The following is a 16927-nucleotide window of genomic DNA, read 5'->3' as shown; positions in this document are numbered from 1 at the left end:
AAATCAGAGGTGGACACCAAACTAATGTTTCTTGTGAGTAAATATGGTATAGAGGTTATGAGACATAGTTCCGATTTCTGCCACCAGAGTTCCGGAAAAGAAAATGAAAAAAAGTATTTTACGTATTAATCAAATGGAAATTTTATTTTTGGAAAACTTTTTTTCATTCTCCGGAACTCTGGTGGCGAAAATTGGAACTGTGTCTCAGAAATTCTATATTATATATCCACTACTCTGGCATTTGTTCCCAACTTTTTTTTAATCCGTCTTTTTACATTGCCATTGAGTCGAGCCGGGGAAAATTATTTAAAAATCAAATTAAAGATTACTATTCGTCATTAACATTGATTTCCAATGATTTCTGGACTGATTTCTACCTTCTCATGTGATGCGATTTTTCTTCATTTTCATCCACCAAAGTGATTCTCATTCATCCCCAACGTTATCTCTGATTTTTTCATAATTTCCGAGCGTTCTATGCCTAATTTCAATTATCTCTCGATTGAATAGAATTACAGGAAATCATCCGTAGCGGTGGAAAATTATTAGAAGTCATTGGAAATCACTTGGTAAAGTGGAAATGGATAGAAATCAATAAAGTATTAAAGATTTGAAACCACTTGACGTTTACCGTTAGACTTTTAACGACGGTGATAATTTCTAACGCTTGTTAATTTTCTTCACAGCTATCACGTCACGGATTTCAAGTGATTAGCAATGATTTTCAATGATTTCTGCAGTTTCGTCTACATCGATCCCTCCTTATTTCAAAGAATATTTCACTCCTTCCACTTCCTCTGATACACAATTTGATTAGCAATTGTTATATTTGTACGAAAAATATTTTCCCGAAAGTTTCGAGAACCAGCGGCGATTAAAATCACGAAGTTTGAATGATGAATAGAAAAATCCCAACCTCGTTACTCTCGTAACGTAATAAAGCTTGTGAAGCTTGACCCATATCGAGTGAATTTTCTCCACGTTTTATTAGAAACATCGAGTTTGCGCTAGAAACCGATTATTGCTCAATAATAACTAACGTTATGAAATGACGAATATATGTGTCTATAGATTCATCGCTTACGTAATTGAAAAAGGACAGAAAAAATTGGCTAGAAGTGAAAAAATCATGAAATTTTTTTGTTTTCTTTCGTTCCGTTTCGTTTCTAATGGAAAATAAAACAAAAGAAGCGACAAAAACGACCGGTTGAAAATTTCTTTCTCTCTCTGTCACTTTCAGCAAAAAGCTGCTTCGCAGAATCGCTGATTGAATTACACTGCAAATATGTGTGCGGTCACTTATTCATATCTGCTTACTTAGATTTAACTCGGATGACATTGATGAATGGAGTCAGATGAATATTGAGGGGATCGCAGGTGAATTTTGGACTCTCGAACCGCTTTGCAATATACACACACACACACACACACACATATACACACACAGCACACCCAAATTATGCCCAGGCTAGCTCTAGAAGTTGACCTGTGAAATTGAAACCTGATATCGACCGCGAAAATGAAGCCGAATAGAGTTCTTTTCTCTTAGATTTGACCTGAAGAGAATTATTGGTGAAAAATTTACTGGATATTATTGCAGATATTCGAAATATGTATACGCTGCTATTTTTTTATTTTTCCTTTTTTCTACTCCTTCAAGTGCGGTTTTTTCAATGCGCTTTCTTACATTTTGCTTTAGTTTTCATTTCACTTCCGTGAATAGTGTGTGCCTTTTCTTAAACCGCGGAGAACGACTGCCGGAATCACTTTCGCGTACTTTTTCCCGTTTTTCTACTTTTTTTTACTTCTCATTTCTCTGGATACTGTGATTTCGCGAACGGAAAGTAATTTGCTTGTTTCGTTTGCGCGAATCGATTTTCACTAATGCAAAATCATTTGCTCATCTTTTTTTTCTTTTTCTTTTTTCTTTCTCGTTGGCGTATTGTCAGGGTCTTTGTTCTTTTGATAGGACACACCTATTTTTGAGTTTAGCCGTCAAATTCGAGTTGTAAGATTCGCTGACTCGCAAAATTAAGTTTAACTACATCAGAACTTTTGTGAATGTAGAAATTTGTTAGGTGAATAGTTTTCGCATGGTTGGAATAAATAAAATAAATTCAAACGGTAAAATTGAAATTTCAAACGAGCACAAGAAATGATAAGAGACGAAGTGCAGTAATGAAGAAACCAAGAAATACGAAACCATATCTTGCGGCTACACGCAGCTGTAATCAACTTACTTTTCCGGTAAAATTGTAATTTCATACGAGCGCAATAAATGATAAGAGACGAAGTGCAGGAATGAAAAGAAAAAAATAAAAAACCGTAACTTCCGGTTACACGTAGCTGTAATCAACTTTCTCTTATTATCACCCGTCATATCCGTAATTAAATTAAATTAAAATAGAAAAAAAAAGAAAAACAACCTGCAAAACTATTCCTCACTTCGAAACGAATTAGGATACTGATGCGGTGATCATAAAGCAAAAATTAAAATAAAAAATGATCAATAAAAATACTTTCATTATTGCAAAACAAATTCATTTATTTCATTGTATTTTATGAGAAAAATTATTCGCAATACAGATCCTTCTATTCTGAAAATAGTTACAATTACTATTTCTTAATCATTCCAATATATCGTCGCAATTTGGTCGTCGAGTTGAGTTTCTTCCTATATACATATATTTATGCAGCGAATAAAGGCACGCAATTGTCGTTCCATATGCAGGCATGCAACGGAGAACCGATAATCGATTAACGATCCTCACCCATTTCGTTGACTGCGACAGGGCGAATAATTGGGAATTAATTTCCTCCCTTACCCTCGACGCCCATTAGGCGATACATTTCATCGGTGACAAGGAAATCCGCGGGCAGCGGAATCGGGATTAAATTCTAAGCAGTGCCACCTGCTGCGCGGCTCCGAAATGCGGATATCCTGAAAGGCTGAACCTGCCTCTCCGGCCTTCTTCTGGCAGCTTCCGCCGCTCCCAGCCAGGAAAATTATCAAGTTTAATCGACCGACGCCGTGGAACTCGGCCCGGGCTTCGCCTGCTGCACCGTGTCGGCTCGCTCACTCTCACTCCGGATTTCTGCAAGAGATCCCTGGTGCAGCAGAAAGATATTGGCGTAGTTTGGGAACCGAAACTCGAAATCGCGTCGCGCGCAGTCGCAGACCTCGACGTGAAATGACGTGACGTGACGTCAGACCGTTCAAGTTTTACCGACCGAGTCGTATTTCACGATTTTTTTCTCTCCTAAGCTTGATAATGACAATATAAATGATAACGCTGATTATAGTGATTGTCTGCTCACCTGGAAACGTTGCCAAAATCGATAAGAAGACACTCGGAAAACAAGGAGTTTATCTCTACACGTGAAAAGAAGTCGCGCGTCATAACCTCAAAACTTTAATTCTACAATTCACAGTTTTTTCCCTTTCAATTTTTCCAAACACGTAATTGTCGTGTGTAAACGGAATAACGAATTTTATGATTTCCCCAAGTTTCCATAGATTTCTTTAGTCTAAGTTGGTATTGTCGGTAAAACAGAAAGCCAGACCGACAGACATTCCCCTTATTCATAATTAAGAGAAGTCCGTTGCTACCTAAAGCCCACTGCATGCAGGATCGATCCATGCACGTGGCTCTCTCACCCTTCCTCGTACCTCCGCTCTATCGCCAACTTTTCTCATCCCGATCTAGGTGTGTCTGTATATTCTTTTGTACACCGTGATCTGTTTCTTTCGATGCACGGAATAATTCCCGATGCGAGTCGAAGTTAGAATTGACTATAATTTAAGATAAAAATAGTTTTTAAATGCCGAATAATTCTGAGCATCACAGATTTCTCATTAATCCTGTTGTTGAGAATAATTCGAACTTAACCTAAAAAAAAAAAATAACAATTTGATCAAGGAAAGTTATGCATTGGACAATTCTGTCTTTCGACTATTTGTAATGTCAACTAGCGATGTAACGAATGTAAATTTTTTTACTATTCGCGAATGCGATTATACATTTTTAAATCTGGCGCCATTTTTCTATGGCTAAAAATTAACAATTGATTGAATCACCGTTTGCATCTTATTCCGGCAATTGACGAGCTAATCCGAACCACGCCGACTGTTTGTTTGATTATTTACCAACAAATTGATGACAGAAAGAAATTAATTTTGATTAATTAATCATCCATGTGTTGTCTAACCTAAAATACTGAGACGAACTGAGCTTTCGCAGTATAAACTAAAGTTGTTTCTTTAAAAATCGGTAGAAATCCTTGGTTTCAGACTCGTTTGGGTTCAGTTAAAAACTGCTCACCCTGTGCACAGTGTCTATAGAGTAAATTTTCGCGGTGCACGGCGTGGCAGCAGTTGCTAGGCTGGGTTTCTCGCAGCTTGCGACTCGGTGAGTGCGATCTATACCTACATGAACTGGCAAAGCCACGTGCGAGAAATTTCCGGCTGTGGTTACCACGCAGTCCTTTAACTATGTGTTCGCATTTTTCACTATAACCGAGGAATATTGTTCCGGGTAGAAAATGAAAATAAATTTTATAACCGTGACCACAAAATCTGACGTGTGTCAGTGTTATTTTTCTCAACGGTCACTTGTCGCTAATATTTTTTTGCCAACTATTTCGGTAATTCAATAAATCGATGCTGAGGTCAGATTGAGCTGACAAAAAAATCTCTTAGTTTTAAGTCTAGTCAGTTTAATGGCACGATAAAGTATCGATGAAAAATCACTGTTTCGTAAAACTTTGAATAATTCATAAGTATTTAGTTTATTATTCAAAATATAAGTATTCTTCATTCGGTTTCATAGATTTCACTGGAATTATACGTAGACAGTTCTCAATTTCCGGCAAAACGGTTTTTTCCAAAACTTTAACGTTGGACTAACGTTATAACCTTAAATTTTATCCAGTCGATTGACAATCGATAGATTCAATTACGCAATAAGCAGAAAATGTGGTATTATAAAAAAAAATAAATAAAAAAAAGAAAAAAAACCAATCATACTAAACGGTTATACGTACGAAAATTTCTTTTCTAACGATATTTAAATCGCAAAATTATCTAGCAACTATAACAAAGTACTAAAAATTTTTCTCAGTGGCTGGATTCGGAGGGAATTCGGCGACGGTATCGTCGCGTCGCGGCTTTGCGATGTTCCGTATTAAATGGCTCGGTATGGACGTTTAATTAAGAAGAGGGAATTATAAACGAGAGACGGAGGAGGAGGAGGAGGAGGCGAAGAGCTTCTTCCCATTACAGCAGCAGCGAACGAATTCGATGCTCCTTGGTTTTCTTAATTGAGAATTCTTTCTTGATTACCGGTGGGCTGATTAAAAAGTAATCCGTGTCCGTTTTTACAAGTTGAATATCAACGGCACGTTATGCACACGCGAGGATAAGTTGATTACGGGAAAAAGCCGGAGACTCTGCGGGGCTTCGGGATGAAAATTTGCATTTCGCGACATCGCAATTTAACACGAAACCGTAATTTTCCACTAGCAATTCGCAGCAGCTTCGTAAGGTTCGTTAAATTTTTACCGAACTCGATTCGGAGAAGAGAATTGTGCCACCTAGTTTTCGGTTTTAATCCTTTTTCTTTCCACCTGCGATTATTTTCTTTATTTTTATTCCCTTTCGCTCGGTCTTACGGATCGCCTTGTAATGATTTGCAACTTCTTCGTGAAGCTGTTCAAACGGGCCATTTATTTCACTTTAGTTTTTTCTTATACTTTTTTATTCATCCACTCGGCCGAGAGAATTACCGGTGTAACGAATTCCGTATTCCCCGCTATTCGAGATTAGATTCAATACTGTCTGCAAACTTTTTTCACCCGTTTAAAGACCACGCTCTTTGGCCGAGAATCTTTTTCTTCTTCTTCTTTTTTTTCTGCAATTTTATCGATATTATCATAACCTGAATTATACCCGATATACCTTGCAAAAAAAAAAAAAAAAAAAAAAAAAAAAGAAAGATTTTTTTAACATAAGTAATGTTGAATGTAAAATACGTTAGAAGGCTTCAAGATTCCTCTTTTCGTCTCTATTATAATAAACACACTTTTATAATGGGTCTCAAGCTGCGTCTGCAGTGGCACTCTTGAACATCGGAAATTCAAATATTGCTTGAGACGAGACGAGATCACTAGGGTTAATGAAGAGAAGATATTTTCGAAATTACAGGATTTAAAAAGGAGTAGGTACCACTGAAAACTATTTGTCCTTCAATTACTGCCAAGTAGGCTAAAATCACGCTATTATACATTTTTTTCCTCTCTTATTACTTTTCATTATCGCCATCGGTATTAATGATAATTCACATAACTGTAAAAAAAAAAAAAAAAAGAAAAAAGAAAAAAAAACACATTGATTAATTCATCAATAATTTATCTTTATATACTATCTTATATTATATATATATATATATTAATTTATCATCATTCCTCAATACACAAACCAAGAAAGTCGATTCTGTTTCTTTACATATATATATATATATATATATATACAATATATACACATATACTCATCAGAAGTATTGAAATTTCTGTTTCTTCTTACGGTTCTTCCACATTACATTTTTAATAAACCCCTCTCCACCCCCCATTCGCTTTCATTAATTTACGTTTCAATCTGTCAAAATTGCATCAGAGATATACAATATCATAAAATAAAACTGTGCATGATTATATGTATAGATGATATGACTTTGAAGGTAGAATAATTGAACGAGGCTGAAGGCGATCAAGGATCGAGGTTCACTTTAGGGGCGAGAATTGACTTCCGGTCAGTACCCAAGTGGGCTTTATTTCTGTTAGCCTGCCCGGCTAAAGAGAGAGAGAGAGAAAGAGAGAGAGCGAGGGAGGGAGGGGGTGGGAAGGGGAGGGAAGGAGAGGAGAGGAGAGTCTCGAATGCACGTAACGCGTCCCAGGGAATGTTTGCAGTGTCAAGGCCATCGGGGTGGCCTGCAGCTTCGAGGGGCGGGAACGAAAGGGGAAGTCGACTGGTCCAGCCAGCATCGATCCGAAGCCGTCGCGCCGGGCAACACAGCCGGGTGCTTTGCTGCTGCTTTGGTGCAGCCGACGCACATCTGCATAATAACGTGTAAAAGTGCGAAGAGACACGCACAAGCACACCGCGCGAAAAAAATCGCAACTGGGAATTTTAGCTGTCGAAGCAAAATTTTTAACTTGATTGGATAAGATTTTTCAAAGTTTAGCCAAGTGGGATTGATTTATAATGTAAACAAGTAAACGATTCGTTTTGTGTAAACTTGCAATATGATTCTAATTTTTTATTAACTGATTTTAAATTTTTATAGTAAAATTAAAATGGTTTAACTAATTATTCATTTTTTTATTTTTTTGTTATTTCCTTTTTGCTCCGTACCTTGTTACGGGATACAAAGAGATTTTGGTTGAAAATATAAACTATTCAGTCTGTTTCTGAAATTCTTAAAAATCAATTGTACGAACATCACTCTGATGAAAAAAAAAAAAAAAACAGAGAAAAAAAATGATAAAAGAACTGATTCTTGACTCACAAATATCTTTAAATTTATTTTTTCTCCCCATTCTTCACTGTCGTCAATGCGACTCGTCAATTTTTCTTCTAACTGTTTTTTTTTTTTTTTTTTTTTTTTTTCTCGCCCCATTCTGTAATTGAATTATTTTATTTCCGCCTGGATGCCGGAAATGTTGAGCCGCTTGATATTTGCCCAATAAATCTCTTGAATTCCGCGAGAATTTCTTGACGGGTAAATCGGACGTTGAGTTATTATCGTTCTAGCGGTGTTTGACGAGGTGTGACGACGACGACGAGAAAACGTTTGATCCCATTTTTATTTTTCAATTTTTTATGTTTTATTTTGTTTCTTGTTTTTTTTTTTCTCCTGACTTTAACTTGACAGGCTTTCGCCTTCCGGGGATTAGCCCAATTTATGTCCAAAGCTCCCTGAAACTTTGCTCGCTGGCATTTAGTCACAAGTCACTGCTCGTAAGTAATAATTTTCAGCTATACTCGTGAAACTCGACATCCTCATCCACCTGCATCATTATACTCACAGCTTGTTACATATACCCGAGAGTTTCCTGTCTGCACAGGACAAACGATGTAATTCCATTTTGTCTAGACGATAAACGTTCCCATTGACAACGTGTGCGGTATTTTCTACATATATATATATATATATATATGTATATATATATACTCGTGCAAAGTAACAAGTAATAGCTGCACGTGTAAGCTGCTTAGGCATATTATAGGCGATAACATATTTATAGCACATATGTACATATAATGACCTTCCACTTCAAAGTGGTCGAGATTTATTCCACCAGCGGTATTATTATATATAGACTCGTCTTCTTCTTAAATTAATTTATGTAATTGATCTAGATATTGGAAGTATGGCTGCGTGATATAAAAATCTTCAGGATTATTAAAGAGCCTCGAGTCGAGCACATGGACTTTAGTAATCAATCCAAGTACCTCAAATTCATGCTTTTAATATTCAATAATTTTACCTGTAATGATTACTCGACGAGTGGAACAGTTATTTATATATTAACCAAACCGAGTAACCACCGACCCATCACTTTTGAAATAAAACAAAATCTGTGCACAAAGCGTACAATTATATAAGTCGAGCACCATTAGGCAGACGATTAGCGAGAGCCAGCGCTTTGTGTGTAATGAAACGTACAAAAAAACAAAAAAAAAAAAAAAAAAAAAATGGGGGCCATTCATTCAAGGAAGTCGTAAATTTAACTGCAAATGCAAATCGAATTGTGAATAAGTACTGGGAACTTGGGCAGTTGAAATATTCTTCGAAATAAGGTGGAAACAATCGAAACGACGGAAATAAGTTTGAAGTCATTGCAAATCAAATCACTTGAAACCACGTGATAGCGGTTCGACAAGCTTCGGGAATCATAGAAATTGTTGTAGTAGGGGAGGGTGAGGCAAAGTGGGTCCCTTAAAAAAATGATGCCTAAAATCAGAAGAAAATGTTTAGGGTAATTGTAATTTCCGAATAATTCACGTTTGATAAAAAGTTGAGATGTTTGTTGTTATTTAAAAAAATTGAGGGAGCCCACTTTGCCCCCAAATTTTCTTTAGATATCGAAAATTTTAAGGTGCCCATTTTGCCCCACCCTCCCATATTTTCCGGTAAACGACAAATGGTTTCAATTTATTACGATTCCATCAACTTTTATCCTATTAAACAGTGCTTTCGTCGATTTTCAACTTCGATTGTCGAGTGATTTTCAACGATCTCCAAAAGATTCCAGTAAGTCGTCGTTGCTTCTCTTGATTATCTGTAATTCTATCCAATCTAAAAAAAAAAAAAAGAAAAAAAAAACATCAAGAAACGAAGAAAAATCAAGTCACAGGATACAAATCGCTCGAAATCAACGTCAGTGAATTGATGTCATTCACACGATTACGCGAGTAAAGGAAAGAGAAATCGTCCCTGAAACCGGCTACCGTGTACCGAAAGACGGTATATAAGGTAAAGATTTTCTTCCTCGTAAGAGGCGCGTAATAACGAAGGCGGCAATAATTCTCTCCGTGTATTTTATTTCGTAAGAATACGGTAGCGGCTCACGGCCCATGGATGGACGGCGGGCTTCAAAAGGCGTGGGCAAAATAATGCATGACTGGTCGTACCTGCACCACGTGCTTCTCCCTGCAGCAGGGCCGCCGGTTTGTGGTCAAGAGTCTTGTCGCCGTCGCGCCGCGAACAAATAAATTATTATTTTCTATTCAGCGCGTATAGAGTCTCGACGGAGTGTGCAGTAGACGCGAGCTGAATCTATTGAGAAATCTATCCGTCTCTCTTTTTCTCTCGCGAGGCTAGAAGCTAACCTAACTTCTAATCCAGGCTGCCCTAGCACCTGTAAAGATTCGTTGGGAAATCACCTTCGACGCTTCGCGGGACGAACCTACACTCGACGAAATTCGTTTCGACAGCCCTCCGGAGATATCCTTCCAGACACGAATCTCACGCTCGGTCGAACGGAAACCGCTCGAAAGGAATAGAAATACCAACCAACCTACCTACCCACCTCGAAATACCGGGCGTTGGAGCGCTCAGCCAATATGGCGGCCTCGTCGCCCGTCAGCTGATCGTTTCGGTTGAATTTTGCGGGTATTAAACTGCGCAGAACTTCGCGCAGGATATTGGACTCTGATTTTGGTACCTGAGAATCGAAGGGGGATAAAGTGTGCAGCAAAAAATTAACTTTATTTCTATAAATACGAGCGTGGTGGGAGTTGAAAATTTTTCCGCCAGGTGGCGCCGTCTGTGATTATCTCAACGGCTCTTTCTATCATCACGTGACACTCTCGTCGCTCTGAAATTGAGGATAATTGTTGCGAAAATTGGTGAAATTAATCGGACAGCCTTTGAAATTGCCGGGAAATTTGAAACCGAGATCAATTTCGTTGAGTTTACCTGTATAATTTTCGTTGAAAACTTATACTCGAGGACCTTTTTATAACCTGGTATTATAGTTATTGACGTATTATGGAATCGCTTCTATAAGAGATTTCAAACTCGATCAACGAAATATTCTCGGAATTGGAAATAGCGATCGATTTCGGTGTCGTTTCGCCGGCCAAAGGAGTATAATACGGCCGAATTCCGATTTTCGGATATTTCTTATACGTTCGGGCTTTGCTGGTTGGCTTGTTGTTTTTTTTTTCTTCTTCTTCCTTACTGTTCTGCACACAATGGGAGTTCATATTTCATTTCGTATGTAATATCGGTGTAAATAAATTCTCTACGGTTACATGAAGCATGGATGAATTATGTTTCCGTTTCTATCCTCTCGCAAGATGTCGATAATAAATTTCCCGGAGACGGTTCCCTTTCGAAATTATAGCCGAAAACTTTGGTCATAGTAATAGATGGCTGTTCGTTGACCCAACCGCATTATTATAGATATAAAATAAATAAATTAAGCAATTCTTGTCCCGCCCACATTATTAACGTACGTATTTATATTATCTAAGTTATAATATTTATTTTATTTTTCGTATATTATTCGATTATATAAAACCATCCCAGGAAACACAGTTCGTTGCATTTATACTAAGTAAATCATTGATAAAAATCAATTATTGATTAATTCATACTGTAGTGTATGTATATATAATACTAATAAACTGCCAGAATAATAAATATTTATATACCCTGAGATGTTGTAAGAAAAAAAAAAAAAAAATAGAAATAATTCAGAAAATGAGTTAAAAAAAAAAAAAAAAAAAAAAAAAAAAACACACCTCTACGAGTATCCGATAAATTATAATATCGCAACTATATATATACATACATATACCTACTTGTACATTTAATTATGTATAATCTCAGCGATAGTCTTATCTGTTGGACATGAACGACGATTCGGATGGCAATATAAATCACTCCCTCTTATACCGTGTGTCTTTTTCAACCGAGCGATACCTAAAAAGTTTTTCTAAATACATATATATGTATATAACAACTTGTATAATAAATCCTCCGTTTGCTATTTTATTTTAATACACGAATTAGCCACGTTTATCATAAGTTAGTTTCTCTCCCACCACTCCTCGATAATTATAGGTTATAGGTAGACACACATGCTTATATATATATATATACATGTGTGTGTGTACAATGTAATGATAATATTACTATAATATCTGCTAAATTACACGTGTAGTTAGCGTTTTTTCTCTTTCCGTGCTATGCATTTTCTTTTTTTCTTTTTCTTTTTTGTCTTTGTCTTTTTTCTTATTAAAAACGGTTTTTTGCTTAGTCAGCGGAAAATAACGATCGTTGATGATGATGATGATGATGAGCGCAGATTACTTTTATAATGCTTCGACGTCGGTGACCATGAATTACGATTCTTTATCGTATTTTGTCCAGCGGCGTACACAAAAATGTATAGTTTGAGAAAATTTGAAGAAACGGAACACAAAAAAAAAAAAAAAAAAAACAACAACCCGCTCCGGTTAATCGTCCATAATTGTCAGAAATTACATTTATTTATTTTCTTTTCCTCTTCTTTTTTTTCTTATTTCGCTCGTTTTTGCGGCACGAATAACGTGTGGTTGGAAAAAAAAAGAAAGTAAATATTTTGACCCTGATTTTTGTACAAAAAAAAAAAAAAAAAAAAAAAAAAAATCTCAATTTTATTGAAATACATTTATCCTGGCCATTAAAAATGTTCGAGGAAAACGAATAATTTTCTAACGTGGTGGGATAATTGGTGGTTTCAGGAATCCGTGAGGTCGCGGGTGGCGATGGACTTCACCGGCAGTGTTGGCCGGATAGTCGAAGACCCCAAGGAAGCGAAGGCGATCGCCGTTGCCGAAGGAACATCCTGGAAACGGAGGTGGAGGCCTGCCTCTCGGCCACCCCCTGATCACCACAACCTCGTAAGGGTTCAGGGACTCGAAGCCGGTGTTCACATAACTCAGCCGTGGTTTCACAGCGGCATGAGTAGGGATCAGGCTGCAAATCTCGTCAACAAACACGGCACCGTCGACGGGTGAGAGGAATATGATATATTTTTTTCGGTTCTTTATTTTTCTTTTTTTTTTTTCTCTCTTTTTCTTGGTTTTCCTCTTTATCGAATTCATTTTCATTCACACGTCATATGTGTCTTATATTGTTCAATTTTTTCATTACAGAGCGAATTATTATTCTTTTTTATTTCAGATAAATCGCCACTTCGAATCTTTAAGAATAAATAAAATATTATAAATAAAATATAATTTTACTTTGGAATTAGAATGTTACGTAAGTTCGTTACATTGACGTTACTAACTTCAGCCTGATATGAATCGATGGTTTGAAATTCGAAAAAGACTTTTTCATTTTATTTTCATACAAAAAAATTTAATATAACAATGTTTTTTTTTTTTTTTTTTTTTTTTACCATTCGTACATAATTTCTGGTCGATTCTAGACTTGATACTTATTCTTTTTTTTTTTTACTTCTTGTTCGCAGAGTTTTCCTCGTCAGAGAAAGCAGAAGTAATCCAGGCGCCTTTGTTCTGACATACAAATCTGGGGGAAAAATTCTCCACACTCAAATACAACCGGTTAGTAATTTTTATTGATTTTTAACTTTTACTCGTTTCTTGGTCGTTTACTTTTTGATTGTTTGTTATCCGTCTATTTCTTCTGAAATATATCATCAAACAATTAATGGATTAGAAAAGTATTGGTTCGTATAAATCTTGATGTTTTCCTAGTTCTAAATGTATTCTCGCTGTTGAAAAATCGTTCGTGAATCAAACGAACTTCAGTCAATGTCACTTACAAATGGAATATCTGATCTGATTAATTTCTTACATTTTCGTTTATCTTCCACCACTTTTAAGTCATGTCTTCTCATTTCTCAATCTTTCAGGATATTTTTAGAAATCTTTTGCAACACCTGATCGTTGCTAATCGGCTTTGATCATTTTTGAGCAATCTTTTGCAATCAAGCCACCTTTGAGTAACTTGAGGTCATTTTAAATAACTTCCGAACCTTCCTAGGTTATTTTGGAAAATTTTCAGTTTCGATTACTTTCGGATAATCCTCTGCCAGTTTGGGTTATACTTTAAACCATGTTTGAATAATTTGCGGTATTTTTTTTTTTTTTTGAGACAATTTTGGCTCAGGCATAGCCATTTTTTAACCCGTCAGATTATTTTTGAAAATTTTTTCGCCACGTTTGATCATTGTGAGTCAGTTTTGATAAATTTTCAATGATCCATTGGCAGTTTGAATAATTTTTTTGTAATTTTTCGATAAACGCTAAGAAATCTAATGGCGATTTTGTGCGACGTCCACCTTATCAAATCTGTGAACGAAAGACGATTGACAGTTTTTGAATTTCTCTCCCCAGATAATGGACCACGTGCGAGAGACTTACTGCTACTCGCTGGACAGCGGCATCACAAAATTCTACGACCTGCTGCAGCTGGTTGAATTCTATCAACTGAACGCCGGCTGCCTTCCGACGAGGTTGACGCACTACGTGGTCCAAAGTCCGTCGGGTCCGATTCTCCAGGAGGACACGTCGACGGGAAGTTTGTCGCCGGGATCTTCACCGGGGCCTCGATACTCGCCATCCTCAACACCGCGAACCCCGACACCCACCGTCACTCCGGTGAAGCCTTCGAGCTTCTGAGTATATGGGTGTGAGCAGCCCGTTGCTGCGATGACGACGACGACGCCGACGACGAAGACAAAGACAAGAACAACAATAACAATAACAACAACAACGACGACGACGAAAAATCCGACAAATAGCATTTCGGAGAGTATTTATTCCCAGTCTTCGAAGCCGGCGAGTGAAAGAAAAAAGAGCTGCAACACTGTCAGCACCGCTGGCAAAGATAATGTTGTTGTTGTTGTTGTTGGCGGTGGTGATGGAGATGGAAAGTGTAATCGACGCAATAATAGTAATATTGATAACAATAACGTTAATGATAATCATCGCAATAGCAATAAGAACATCATCAACAACAACAACAACAACATCAACATCAACATCAGCACCAACAGCAAGAAGAGTGGCAACGGCGTCGTTATCGACGGTAATAGCAACGGTAAAAGAAATAGAAGCAACGATAATAGCTTAGGCTCGAATCGTTACTTTACAACATCGGGCTGCTGGAACTTTTGCACAAGGAATTACGATGACTTTGACGATGCGTAAATGAGAGATGAAAGAAGGGGGGGGGGGGGGGGAGGATTATAAAATTAAGGATATGAAAAAAAAGGTAACAAATTAAGAAATGAAAGGAAAAAAAAACACATAAGAAGAAAAGGATAATTTTCTTTTTCTCAAACAAAATGTAAGGCTGTTAGAAGAGAAGCTTAAATTATTATTATTATTATTATTATTAATATTAATAATAGATTACACGCCTGATCGACCTCAATTATTTTTCATGTAGATTCTTTTTCGTTCGATACGGGTTTCTTTTCCCTTTTGTTTGATTTTATTTTTTCATTTTTGTTCACCTTCTTTACCAAGGAACAAACCGAGTATTAGAATTTATTCGTGGATGGAAAAAAAGAATTAACTGTCATAAAAAAAAAAGTCCACGAATAAGAAAAAAATACTTACAGAGACACATTATCCATAATTATCGTTTGTTTCCGGAACGTTGAAGATTTATTTATTTAATCAATTGTCCTCTTTCATTTCCATATCGCATCGCTCGATTCACAACAATGACAAGTTCGAAAGAATGATTTTAAGTTTTTTTTCCCTCCTATTTTTATCCATATTTTTAAACGGTATCGTAAATCGATGTTCAAATTTCAAATTTTTGTCTTTATTTTATTTACATTTTTGTCGTTTCTATTTTTATTACCATATAAATCGCCTTTATAATCGTCAAGTTGGGGAAAGTGAAAAAATGTTTAATAATACGAGAGTGCGGACGAAAGAAAGGCAAAAAGAGAAAAACAAACAAACAAACAAACAAAAAAGAAAAAAAAAACATTTATCGCCGAGATGTAATTTTCTTCCATCTCGCCTTTTCTTTTCCGTCTCTGTATTAATTAAACTTATAATAATAAGATATAATTTTTTTTTTTTACGTGTTCGTTTTTAATGGCGTGTTTTTCCCCCCGATTGATTGTATGTTTTTAACGACTGATTTGACGAATGTGAAAGTTCATAACTCTTAAATTATTATTTAAAAAAACTATTTTGTATGCTTATTTGTGTGTATGCATGTATGTATGTGTATGCTCGACGGATTATACTTTGATTTTAAGGTATAGGTAATAACAATGATTCTCAAGATCATTTTTTTACTTTCCCTAGTACGCGGTATTATAATTGTATATAATTCTTGACGGTCAAAGATAGACAAGCTAAATAAAATACGAATATAAATACAGAAGATAAAAAAAAAAGAAAAAGAAAGAAAGATAGAAAGAAAAGAAAAGAAAACTAAACTAACGATTAGATGCCTGTAACTTTATAAATATCGATTAACTTCCATCACGTCATAATTGATCGACTTTCAGTCTGAATAAATATAATAATAATGATAAAAATAACAATACCATCAACAACAACAACAACAACAACAACAACAAGAATAATATTAACAATAACGCATAGATGAATCAATAGCGTTTATAATCTGCACGAATGTATTTTTCCGTGAAAGATGTTGATGCTCGTAAAAATTTACAATAAACGAAAATATAAAGACCAAAATTGAGATTGTAGGGCCGATTGTCGCGCCCTACAGGCAATAAAATTCTAAGTATCATTGTCGATAATCGTTTTTAAAAACAATTTTCTGTCTCACTATTTATTCTTATCACTATGTATGTATTTTTATAAACATTGGTAGTGTAACTTTATTCACTTTACAAAAAGGTAAAACACTGTACCTCATAAGACACCAACAAGCAGGCAGTGAAATAATATTAATAATAATAATAATAATAAGAAAACTGAAGAATAATAGTAAAATTAATTACAATAAACAGTGATGATACAAATTATCGTTAACTTGCTGTCTGCAGATCTGTTGCGTGTTTCGTTAATGAAATATTAACGCGAAATCTTGTGCACAAAGTTTTATACGCATTATTTCCTCCTGTCATTTTTCTTTTTTTTTTTTTTCTTGTTTTTTTTCTTCCTTCTTTTTACAGAGTCGAAACACAAACGCGTGTGTAAAATAAGAAAAAAAAAAAAAAAAATAAAAAAAAGTAAAAGAAAAATTAGAATAGCATAAAAGTTCAAGTGAACAACTTGAATAAACGTGCGATGATTGAATCAATCAGAATCGATTTAACTAGGATGGATATATTTTTTTCGTTGTTGAAATCAGACCCATTTCGGGAACTTCAAAGATCTCATATCGAAAGATTAAAATATTGA

General features: G+C 35.9%; 2 protein-coding genes across 5 annotated transcripts in view; both read left to right on the top strand.

Moving 5' to 3' along the window:
* LOC124409755 (growth factor receptor-bound protein 14-like) overlaps positions 1–16927 on the top strand; it is a 288180-nt gene that overhangs the window by 266479 nt on the left and 4774 nt on the right. For 3 of the 4 annotated variants that reach the window (XM_046887583.1, XM_046887581.1, XM_046887584.1), the window contains 3 exons: positions 12293–12564; positions 13027–13120; positions 13916–14577. In XM_046887583.1, the coding sequence (XP_046743539.1) occupies positions 12293–12564; positions 13027–13120; positions 13916–14200 (651 nt within the window). In that variant the 3' untranslated portion in view covers positions 14201–14577. Of the gene's footprint in view, positions 1–12292; positions 12565–13026; positions 13121–13915; positions 14578–16927 lie in introns of those variants that run through there. The other variant, XM_046887582.1, reaches the window with a different exon arrangement.
* LOC124409764 (putative uncharacterized protein DDB_G0283431) lies at positions 14231–14947 on the top strand. The gene is made up of 2 exons (XM_046887595.1): positions 14231–14544; positions 14578–14947. The coding sequence occupies exons 1-2, from the start codon at positions 14231–14233 to the stop codon at positions 14729–14731; spliced, it is 468 nt and encodes a 155-aa protein (XP_046743551.1). The 3' UTR covers positions 14732–14947.

The sequence above is a fragment of the Diprion similis genome, chromosome 8 (assembly GCF_021155765.1).
Source record: "Diprion similis isolate iyDipSimi1 chromosome 8, iyDipSimi1.1, whole genome shotgun sequence".
NCBI classification, from domain to species: domain Eukaryota; kingdom Metazoa; phylum Arthropoda; class Insecta; order Hymenoptera; family Diprionidae; genus Diprion; species Diprion similis.
This window is presented reverse-complemented; position numbering and strand designations above follow the sequence as displayed.

Excerpts from the sequence above, each read along its gene's own strand:
- LOC124409764 (XM_046887595.1), top strand. The coding sequence starts at position 14,231 with ATGACGACGACGACGCCGACGACGAAGACAAAGACAAGAACAACAATA. Across the intron at positions 14,545-14,577 it reads AACATCATCAACAACAACAA|CAAGAAGAGTGGCAACGGCG; the intron begins CAACAACATCAA and ends CAGCACCAACAG.